At 33.7% G+C, this 11,291-nt stretch overlaps 1 protein-coding gene across 1 annotated transcript; it reads right to left on the bottom strand.

The window, feature by feature from the left end:
* Nucleotides 1-255: 255 nt before the first annotated feature.
* LOC104104706 (uncharacterized) lies at nucleotides 256-9,063 on the bottom strand. The gene is made up of 13 exons (XM_070187732.1): nucleotides 8,792-9,063; nucleotides 8,321-8,430; nucleotides 8,127-8,237; nucleotides 7,955-8,024; nucleotides 7,749-7,838; nucleotides 6,746-6,840; nucleotides 6,520-6,573; nucleotides 6,022-6,159; nucleotides 2,450-2,540; nucleotides 2,238-2,352; nucleotides 2,060-2,129; nucleotides 1,295-1,366; nucleotides 256-605 (listed from the first exon to the last, which is right to left on the bottom strand). Exons 1-13 carry the CDS (start codon nucleotides 8,982-8,984, stop codon nucleotides 486-488), a joined length of 1,329 nt encoding a protein of 442 aa, XP_070043833.1. The 5' UTR covers nucleotides 8,985-9,063; the 3' UTR covers nucleotides 256-485.
* Between the last annotated feature and the right edge of the window lie 2,228 nt (nucleotides 9,064-11,291).

Here is an 11,291-nt window from a genome sequence, read left to right as displayed (position 1 = left end):
ATCCTACGTGATTATTCCGCTTTTATTACTGTGAATATTATTTCTGTAGGGGGTTTATTCCCGACACTAGTAACGTTCTGAACAAGAACCGGGGGGTAAGGATAACAAAATACAGTATAATTTAAGTATTCTCCCTAGACATATATCATCTCAAATCGAAATAAACTAATCACAGGACTAGAAAACGAATAAGTAACGAAAGAAGAAAATCTCATCTCATATCAGCATAATGAGCTAAGGAAACTAGACAAGCATTCAAGAATATTGCATGAAACTATTAAAGTTGAAGATGAAAAAGATGATTGATTCCACAGCTAGCTGTAGAATGCATATTGCTTTACTGGTGGGAAGTTTTATGAGCATTCAAAAACTTGATCGGTTTTGTCTCCTTTACTGCTATTTACATGAAATCCGTCACAGTTGAACTAATCACCAGAGTATTATTCAAGGTATCTTAATGACAAGTAGAAAAGAACACAGACTCCTTATCCTTTCATGAGGTCGGCGTACATTGACCGATGAATTACATGTTGAGGCGAGACAATTGCACCGTTAACACGAAGTTGTCGCAGAAAATCCACTCGCACTGACTTGAACTGATATCGCTGCAGTAAAAAAGTAACATGTGAATAGATGGGAAAGAAAGAGAAGTTTAGATAACATATAGAAAGTGTAATATTATGGGAACACAAAAGATGTCAGGAATGACTGTTATGCTTACTATCTATTGCAATGAAAAAAAACAGAGCGAAGTGCCAATCACTTCTTTCAGACTTTCAAATTGGGGAAAATCTTGGCAACTATTTCCCATTACTGTTATGGCCACAGTCTGGTTTTGGCAATTTGGGAAAAGGTGATTAAAACAGAACTGAACTGCCAGCGTATGCCTTTGACCGCACCAACAGTTCCACATTTTCAGGATTTGGTGGGTGTGTGGGGTTGTGGGGGGGGGGGGGGGGGCAACTTGGAGTGTGGTGAGAGAGGTGGTATAGCTGGGGTTGGGGGTAAATATGTAACTCTATCTGAAATGTAGCTTCAATGATAAACCTAATGATCCTCGCCAACCCAGTAAATACTATTAGAGGATTAAAACGTTACCATTAGTACAGGTGTTCAACAAAAAAGGAGCTGACACATATGAAACATCGAAATCCAAACCCAACATAAAACCTGTTGTACAGCTTACACACAACTTTTCAAATAGACCAGTCATTTGAGATATGCAGAAGTAAAATGGAATAAGCAGAGTAGCAATGGAAAAAAAAACAGAGATACGAAAATGATCGAAGGTTACCTTTAATTTCCATTCAAAATCAAAGGAATGATAGAAAGGATCCAAAAGTGTGATCTGATCTTCTTCTTTGATCTGTCAACAGGAGTAGTTTGTAATGTGAAAATCTAAGGGGAATGCGAGCAACAGAAGATCAGCAAGTACTCCAACAATTAATGTAAAATAGAATTCTCAGTAGTCACTGTATATCTATCTACTCTTTGCTCTCTCTCAAATAAGAAGATGGTTTATTACACAGTCAACTTTTCTTTGTCTTTTTTTTTCATTTATAATTCATTTCATCTCTTTATCCTGCGTAAACACAGGAAAATTGGAACATACCACAATCTTGTATAGCAGAATTTAAGGATGTCACAATTTATTAACCTGATCAAAAGTTTAGTTGGATGGAGATCTTGGATCTAAAATCAGCTCTTCAATATAATGTGAAACTCTAATGGAATACAAAGGGCAGTCTTTGCTTTCTAAATCTCTTATTTAATGGATCAAATATTGAGGACAATCTGCAAAAATTTACTATTCCAACTTAGTGTACATTATGTGTAATTCACTATATTGGTATTCACTAAGTATTGTAACTTAATAAGATTTTTCTTCCAAGAAGGGAAAGTAGAGGAGAAAGGATCACTCGTTGCCAGACATACTTCCACTCTAGCAGCAAAGTAACTAAGAAAAGAATATGTGAACTGTGCCAGTTGCTTAGAGCTGTACTTAAAAACTGATCACATTCGTTGAAGTAACAGAGAATAGACCAAAGGTATTACTTACTGCAGTGCCCCGTACTCCGTAAACAGTAATTACAAAGCATGTGCGGTCAGAATCACAGACGACATAGTATCTGCAAAAGAAGAGTAGAAGTTGAGACAACAGAGTATCTGCAGATTATGGGGCAGCTCTGGGAGGGGAGAAGTGGCAGAATCTACTCTTCTACGGTAAGGTAACTTACATTGGTCTTTTGCTCGGATTCTTAACTGAAAACAGAACTTTTCCTGTGACTGCTTTTCCTTCATTAAGACCTTCAGTTAGGCGATCGACAGTAGCTCTCTCATATGAAGGATCCACTACAAGAAAGTATGTTGCCCAATTTATGGATTACAAACTTAATCCAATATCACACTGTTTTTGGAAAAATATCTAAGTCCCATATGTAAAGCTTACATTCAACAGAAGCAAGTGATGATGCTAGCGAATCAACAGTAGGAAGGGATGATGATGTTGGAGAAGAAAGCTGCTTAGCATCATTCAGTTTCTGAAAGACAGGATCAAGTTATTCAACTACCTTCACAATCTCATGCATAAAAAAGACGGGTAAATTTTATGGGCCGTTCAACTTGGGGATTCATTACCCGAAAGTTATTTTTCTTTCTTACGTAAAAGTCATTCAACTTTGTGATCATTACCCAAAAGTTAATTTCTTTTCTTTTATTACACAAAAATTATTTTACTATGCTCTAGTTATTACAATAGTCACTCTAACTAGATTTTACAAGTTTTTCACCTGAAAAGTTTATTATGCCTTTGACATTATAAATCATCTCATTTATATAATACATTCTATATTATATGCTATATAATATACTTTTACCCAAATATTTTACTTATACTTAAAATAACTTAATATTATTTTATAAGAAATAGCATCATTAAATTTGTCAATAACATTACCGTGAACAGATCTCAAACCCACATTCTTAACCATGCTTAATGAGATATTTTTTTAACAAAAAATATTAATTCAAAGCTCACTAATTTATCAGCCAAGTCATACCCAATATTTCAATAAATAAAATACCCACATTTAGCATAATGATACATCACATTAATATTTTTAAATAAATAATATTAACAGATAAAGCTTTAAAAACATAATATTAAATACAAATATATTTGAATTTTTTTTTTAAATTTTTATTGACTATAAAAAACTATCATTTGTTAAGCAAATATGTCTTTATTATTTCAAATAAATATTAAAAAATAAATATTTTTAACATTGTTATATTTAAGATATGTTCATGTTTGAATATGATTAAACAAATTGACTGCCATGAAAAAATTAAAGGTATGGATATATTATAAAATAATAAATAAAAAATATAAAGTTATTTTAATTATAAGTAAACTACCTAGGTAGTATATAATATAAAAGGTATTACATAAATGAGAGAATTTATAATGTCAATAGCATAATAGGCTTTTCAAGTAAAAGTATAGCAGAATAGCCTATTAGACACTTGTACTTATTTCGGTTTGTCATTCCGGTCCCCTTACTCCACAAAGTTTCATCTAGACACTTTTAGTTTATCAAAACGAGTGTTTCAAACTCTTCTAACACTATATGTCTCTCAATCGCGCTATGTCAGAATTCACATCAGATAAAATATGCCACATCATTTTTTATTTTTACATAAAACATAAAATAACCTTGACTTACCCTTTTTCTTGTTTGACTTTTTATTTATTTTTTTTTCCTTCTCAATCATCACTTTCTTCTTACTGCCCACCATATTGCGCACTGTTATGGCCGAAAAAATTCTCCTGTCATCATGAAACTCTGTTCCTTTTCTATTCCTCTATCTTATTTCTTAAAACCTCTCTCTAAATAGATGTGAGATTATATTTTAGCCCGAGAACATTTGTCAAATAAAGATAAAACAAATCCAATTTTTTTCTATCTCTTTCTTGCCTTCACTCTCACCCAAAACCCCGTAAAACCTACAGGGGCGACCCAACCTCATCGGAGATCTAAAACAAAATTTTAATAAGAGGCCAATATATATATATATATATATATATATATATATATATATATATATATATATATATATATATATATATATATATATATATATATATATATATAATGAACATCGTTTTTAAAAAAATTAGACAAGTGAGGATGTATAATTAAAAAAAATGAGAACTTAGTTTTATAAAATACAAAAAATTAAATGAATTTAACGTTGATTGCACCACAGCTGAAATGGGAGAATCCAGAAAACATAAGTGACTCCTTTTTTTTAGTAAGTCCCTTTCTATATTTGGTAACAATTCAACTTTAAATTTTTTTTTTAACCATTATTGAGATGATTTCTAGCCCAAAAACTTCTATGATTTATTTAAGATTACAAGTTTTAAAAGCTTTCCTTTATTTCATAAAATTCATGTCTAGTCAAACACTTTCATATAAATTGGGACGGAGAGAGTATAATTTATGTAAGAAAAATAAATAATAAGTTAGATTATTAGATATAGTTACGTGACCAACTAATGAATAGAGAAATATAATTAAGTAAAAAGTAAAATAAGATTGACAGAAAATTATTTTAGTTATATTAATTAGAGGAAGAAATCGAATTATTAAAAATTAATATGACAATAAAGAAATAAATTTATCAATAATAAAAGATAATTATATAAATAATATACTACTATATATAAAGAATACTAGTAATTTTGGGGCCTTTAAATTTTTGGGGCTTAAAGCAAGTGTCACTTGCTTTAGGGTTGGGCCGCCCCTGAAAACCTACCAAAACAATAAAAAAAACTTCATATTATTCTTCAAAATCTCATCGATGTTGGCCTAAAAATATTTCACGACGACGGATGAAGAACCTCAATTTTGATGGTAGTGGACGACAGTTAAAAATGGAGGATGAGAAAGAGGAGGAGGCCAGCAAAAGATGTAACAGTGACTTAGTGAAGCATTTTGATCTTGATAATTTTGTTTAATATCAAAGTCTAGTAATGAGGGAGGGAATGAAGGGGTTTGACCAGAAATAAATAGGGAAGAAAGAAGATAGGAAGAGGGGAATGGGGGGTTGCGGAAGGGGTTATGACGGGAAGGGTTAAGGAAGGGGTTGGGGCTTTGGGATTTTTTAAATTGCTATTCTGTTTATTTTTATTGTTTCTTTTTTTTAATGATTTTTAAGTAACTTTCTTTAATCAAAATAATTGATGCACGCGCTTTTAAGAGTGTGTAACCACGCAATTATCTGATTACATATAAGCTTGGTCAACGGTCAAAAGGGTTTAAAATATAGGTTTTGATAAATTAAAAGTGTCTAGATGAAATTTTGTAGAGTATAGGGACCGAAATGACAAACCGGAACAAATATAAGTGTTTAATATGCTATTCTGCCTAAAAGTATTATTAAATCTGGTCAATGTGACTTTTGTGATAGATAGAGCAAAGTAAAATGATTTTTGTGTAATAATAAAAAAAAAATAACTTTTAAGTAATGAACACAAAGTTGAATTAATTTTATGCAAAAAAAGAAGAAGAAGAAAAGTGACTTTTGCCTAATGAACACAAAGTTGAATGATCGGCCATTAAATTTACATGTAATCTAAGAAACCCTCCTTTGTCTAATTGACATGTAATATACTGAATGCAAATAAGCTATTCTTGGAATTAGTACCTTCAACATTTTTGAGTCCCTTTCTTAATGTTTTTTAACTGTCTTACTAGAAATCCCGTTTCCCTTACATTTGATTTTCCGAGCTGCTATTTATACTTATCAAGGGTTTCAAAGCCAAATTTTGCAGACACAGAGCAATACCTGAAAGTATCTCCAAATACTATCATACTGAATGTTCTGAGGTATTAGGATGTGAAACACATGCAGAGTATGTAATTCTGATGATGGAAGCAGAGTTATCTCATGCTTGAGTTCCACACTGGTGACAGGCGATACGCATGAATTAGAGTCACAACTAAATAATCTTACCTTAAGCAAAGAGTCTATATCATCAAGAACATCGCACAGATTTGATGCTTGCTCTATAGCTTTAAGACTAGGATCCAATAGTCCAGCACTTTCAAATCCAGATAGGGCCATCCAATAGTTCTCCAGAAACTTGTACGTCTGTTGAACCAAGTATAGAATCACAAAAACATGGTATTGAAATTTTGAGAAGGCGGCAACTGAAAATTAGGATGTATAAGCAGACATGAAATGTCACGGTGAAGAAAATAGATGCTTTCTTTTGAATATACTCTTGAAGTTTCATGACTAAGCATAAACATGCTCAAGCTGCAAAGGTACAAGTATAATTCAAGCGCATGAAAAGCTCCACACATAGAGATTTTGTTATTTAGTTCTCTCTTTGTTTCCAGTGAATCAGGATGCCTTTTATTACATACTTCCAGGAACTATTTAAACATTCAGGTACATAAAAGTTAAGTGCTAGAACAATTGAAAATAAGAATTGGTATATAGCCTTACCATCGAGCAGTTGAAACACAATTCAGCACTGCGCATCATCTTTTGGTCTTTCGCCTGAAACAGAACACAAAATTAGAGGGGCCTGAGTAAGAAATGCAGACAAAACAACCTTAAGGGATATCAGATAGTTCTGAAGTCCATGAGGAAAATTATTAGAGGAAGACAGCGAAGTAGGCTTATTGTGGGAAGCTTTACGCAAAGATAAACTGGCAAGAAGCATACTCACAGCATTCTTGTATGCTTTTAATGACTGAAAAAGCATATCATGATCCCAAGTTCCAGTCAGAAAATAGGCAGTGAGACATGCATTTCCTAGGGCATCTGGCAAAAAAATGAAAGATCATTCAAGAAACCTGAGTTTGGATGTAACTAAATCATGATATTGGATATTCAATCTTATCAATTACGAAACCAAATCCACCAAAAATATCGTAAATTTGACAAAGCAGGAAACTGAATTAACTGAGCTTGCAAGTGACATACAATATGCAATTTGCACGTCATGTACTAGATTCATGCAGCGTTTTATGTTCATATTCAAGAGCGTCTACTAGTTTATATGTATATGTTCCAGATCACCTAAATAGTTTCAGTTCCTTCATTTTTTTCAGTCTTCTACAAAAGTTATCAGGTACTTATAAATTATGTCATGATGTATGGTAAGTACAGGTGGTCTCAGTTACATAGTAAGCACAGGTGGTCTCAGGTATATCTAAGTTACATGTTGAGAATACAGGGATTAGAAATTGATTTAATTTGCTACCATATGCTCCAAAGTAAATGGAGAAACTTACACGCACCATTATGAGTATACCAGCATGTGTATCACATTAAAAGAAATCCCTTTTTCCTTTAACATGTATAATGTGATAAATTAGATGAGATTAAGAGCAAAATAACATGCTTAGTGGACATTCAGACTTCGCGACATCGTTGACAAGCACAATTTTCAGGATCATATTAGAACAAATGAAAACAGTTAATCCTAGAGGTGCAGCTCAGTTTAATCATAAACAAGTAATTTTTAGTCCCCGACATTTTTGGTTCTTCATCCTCCTTCCCTTTACTATTCAATTTTATCAAGTTTACCACCACGAAACTTATCATTCTTCCTTAAAGTTTACCACCACAAAACTTATCATTCTTCCTTAAAGCAGTATACGTTTTCAGGAACTGCTACTTATGTATCAATAGCAAATATATCCAAGAAGTACAAAATGCAGTCTTACACCACGATATTCCATCCCGGATATCCAGAGCAATTGCTTCCTTGGCATGCTTAATACTTTCAGCAATGATTTCTTCTGGATCTTCAACCTCTGGAAAGTTGAATACAATCAATTAATACTACAGGCACTCTCTAAAAAAATGTGACTACATAATTAAGGTTCAAATTCAAAATGCTAGAAGTTCCAAAGGAAGTACAAAAGTTTACCTATTTCACCAGTGCACTGTCTTCTTTCGAGCACAGATAATTGACGTAATAGCTCCAAATTTTTCGGATCCTGAAAACAACAAATATAAATATATCCATCAGTATTTTCAAGAATTAAATTGATCACTAACAAAACTCAAATTAAAATCCAAGAAGCAACATATAAAATGACCTGTTCAAGGCCAAGTTTAAAGCAACTTTTAGCTTTATCAAGATCTCCTCGTTTCCAAACACAAGTTCCTAAGCATATCCACGCATCCACCATATAACGATTCAACTGAAGCTGTTACACAAATCAGCAGTCATGAAAATGAACCATAACTAATTAGACATATAAATGTGAAATTTCCTTTAAGATTTACTCACAGCTTCTGTTAAACTTTGCTCTGCTTCCTTATTATAACCAGGAGACACATCCAGAAACTTCCCTCTCAAGTACAAATACATCGCATCATCCTCCTGCGATTGCCGCTTCTCTACTCGACGTAAAAAACATTATTAAACCACAAGTTACATTCAAAACACTAGAGATTACGTGGCTAATTAAGAGATTTAATTGCGTTTCAATACTTTTTCAACCTTACGTTTTAGAACTCACTCAATGCGCTCTCCGAAGAATTCAAGTGCAAGTACATCCGTTGATCCTCTCGCGATTGCTTTTTTTTTTTTTTTCTTTTTATAAAACATGATTTAAACCAAAAAACATACATTAAAAACACAAGAGATAAATCGTGTTAAACAAATACAGAACTTCAGAGTCCAAATTCAATGCATCTGAATATATACTTTACATTTTTATACTCGGAATTCAATGCATTTTTCTGAGAATTCAATTACCTTTAGGGATAGCGTCGAGTAATTGGATAGCACGATCAGCTTGCTCTTTCAGTATAGCCATTTTTTCCTGACGACTTGGGAGGAAATAGTGATTGCGAAAATCATCGATTGTTTTAGCGAATTCAATCACCTCTGAAAACACATTCTCTTCTCCGGCGTCTCCTCCGCTAGCTCCTCCTGCAGAACTGCTCATTTTCTCCGATAGAGAAAAAACGAAGTGAAAAACAGTTGAAATGTATGTGAAAGCGTGAAGAGTACTGAAGTCTGCAACTGGGAAGTTATACGGTTATGGTTATTTGAGGGAATTTGTTTTGTTTAAATAAGCAGTCACGTTTTCTTTGCCTGTAATTTTCGGAAATTACAGCTCCACCCCTAATATTCTCTGTTATGTTTCTTTACTTCCTTTTTCTTCTAATTAACTTGCTATCAAGTCCGTATACTAAGTATTTGGTCTTATTCATGAATAGAACATTTAATATGTTACTTCTAAAAAAATTTGAAAAATTTATTTAATCCGGTGAAAGATTATCACGATTTCGGATAATGTAATATTTCATATTCAGAATTGATTGTATATAATTATCTTGAAAATTTTATTTAATCTGCTGAAAGATTATCATTATTATGGGATAACGTGATATTTAATACTCTTTCTATAGTTAGAATTTGATTATGTTTACTTACATAGTTTTATGTTGAATCTCGTTAAAAGGCCAAACATCAAAAGCTGGAGTAAAAACCCTAGCGTCCACTCTCTTGTTTTCTCTCGGCTCACGTTAACGTGGCCTTGCTAACGTACGCAGCTGGAAGCCATGGGAGGAAGAGGACGACCTAAACGGAATATTATGAAAATTTCAACTACTGATCTGAGATCAACAGATGCAAGGAAGGCAGTAATGGAGTTGTGTCTCACCAAAAAGGGTGAGAATTGAAGAACCAACAGGAAACACTACTCCGAGGAGCATGCTAAGTGAGCAGAGCAAGCTAGAAGCAGATCCAGCAATCAAAAATGGCAAGATGAAAGTAGTGATAGCTACACCTGTAGCTACTAGTGGACTAGGTTGTGGATCTGGGAGCGGGAAGGCACAAATACAATTGAAGACACCAAATAGCAATGAAGCAGTGCCATGCAAAGCTGATACTGTAGAAATTCTCAAAGGTACTGATCAAATTGAGAAGGTAAATGAGAATCAATCATGGGCAAATATGCTAGCAGGGAATAAATTGGCAATGAGAGGCATGAATCTTTAATATATAGCGCCGATGATTCAAGATGGGGAGAAAATTGTGAAGCTAGATCTTGAAGATGTTGAGCAAAAAAATGCAAAATGGAGCTCAGTAATAGTGTTGTATGTAATTGGAGATTCACCTACCATAAGAGCAATGGAACGATTCATAAATTCAGTAGGTAAATTCTCTACCAAACCTCAGATCTATTATCATAATGAAGATTATTTTGTACTCAGATTTGCTAATTTGAAAGAAAGAAACCAAGTGTTATATACTGGGCCTCACATTATCAATAACCGCCCCATTGTGATGAAAGCTTGGACACCAGACTTTAATCTGCACGATAAAGTCTTGAGAACCATTCCTTTGTGGGCGAGGTTCCCAAATCTTCCACTCAATTGCTGGAGTATGAAGGCACTAAGCAAGATAGAGAGTGCATTGGGAAATCCAGTGTATGCTGATGATTGTATAACTGGCACAATTAGAATTTCTTATACGAGAATGTTAATTGAGATGGACATCACCAAGCCCCTTCCTAGAAGAGTGAAGATGCAGGACCCAATGGGTAATACAATTGAACAATAGATAAGTTATGATTGGGAGCCATCATATTGCAACAAATGCCTAAAGATAGGGCACAATTGCAATTAAAATAGAATACAACAACCACAAAAGCAGGCATATAGAGGGAGAGAAAACAAAGGTAAACAAGTCTGGCAGAGGACTGAGAAAGATGGACCTAAAGACAATAATCAGGAGAAAGAGCTAACAAAGAGGATTGAAATAATAAAACCACCAGAGAATATACCAGTGCAGGTTAGTGCAGCTGCAAAACAACTTGAAGAAGTAGGATGGACAACAGTCAGTGGAAAATCAGCAACAAGAATGGCTAAAGCAAAGCAAGTTGAAGAACAGACACTAGCTGGCAATAATGGTTTTCAATACTTAGGGAGTGAATATGCAACAAATGAACCAGGAACAAGCAGTATGCAGCTGAGGAGCTATGGGACACAGTAGATGTATCAGGATACCCAATTCATACCAGTATGAGTGTTGTCACATGGAATGTTAGAGGGTTAAATAAAACATACAAGCAAAAGGAGATAAAAGAGTTCATAAAGCAAAATAAGATGGCAGTGATAGCCTTAGTAGAACACAGAATAAAGGAACAGAAAGCTAGTAGTATAATCAGTAAAATTGCTCATGGATGGCAGTGGATATCAAATTTCAGCAACAGAATATGAGTGCTATGGGATCCAAGAATATTTGA

This window comes from Nicotiana tomentosiformis, chromosome 10 (genome assembly GCF_000390325.3).
Source record: "Nicotiana tomentosiformis chromosome 10, ASM39032v3, whole genome shotgun sequence".
Lineage (NCBI taxonomy): Eukaryota > Viridiplantae > Streptophyta > Magnoliopsida > Solanales > Solanaceae > Nicotiana > Nicotiana tomentosiformis.
This window is presented reverse-complemented; position numbering and strand designations above follow the sequence as displayed.

What these genes read in the sequence shown, in the direction of transcription:
- LOC104104706 (XM_070187732.1), bottom strand. Translation starts at nt 8,984, where the DNA reads ATGAGCAGTTCTGCAGGAGGAGCTAGCGGAGGAGACGCCGGAGAAGAG. An exon ending in TTAAACTTGGCCTTGAACAG is followed by an intron (nt 8,025 to 8,126) that starts GTCATTTTATAT and finishes TGTTGTTTTCAG; the next exon opens with GATCCGAAAAATTTGGAGCT. An exon ending in ATTTTGAATGGAAATTAAAG is followed by an intron (nt 606 to 1,294) that starts GTAACCTTCGAT and finishes TTTTTACTGCAG; the next exon opens with CGATATCAGTTCAAGTCAGT.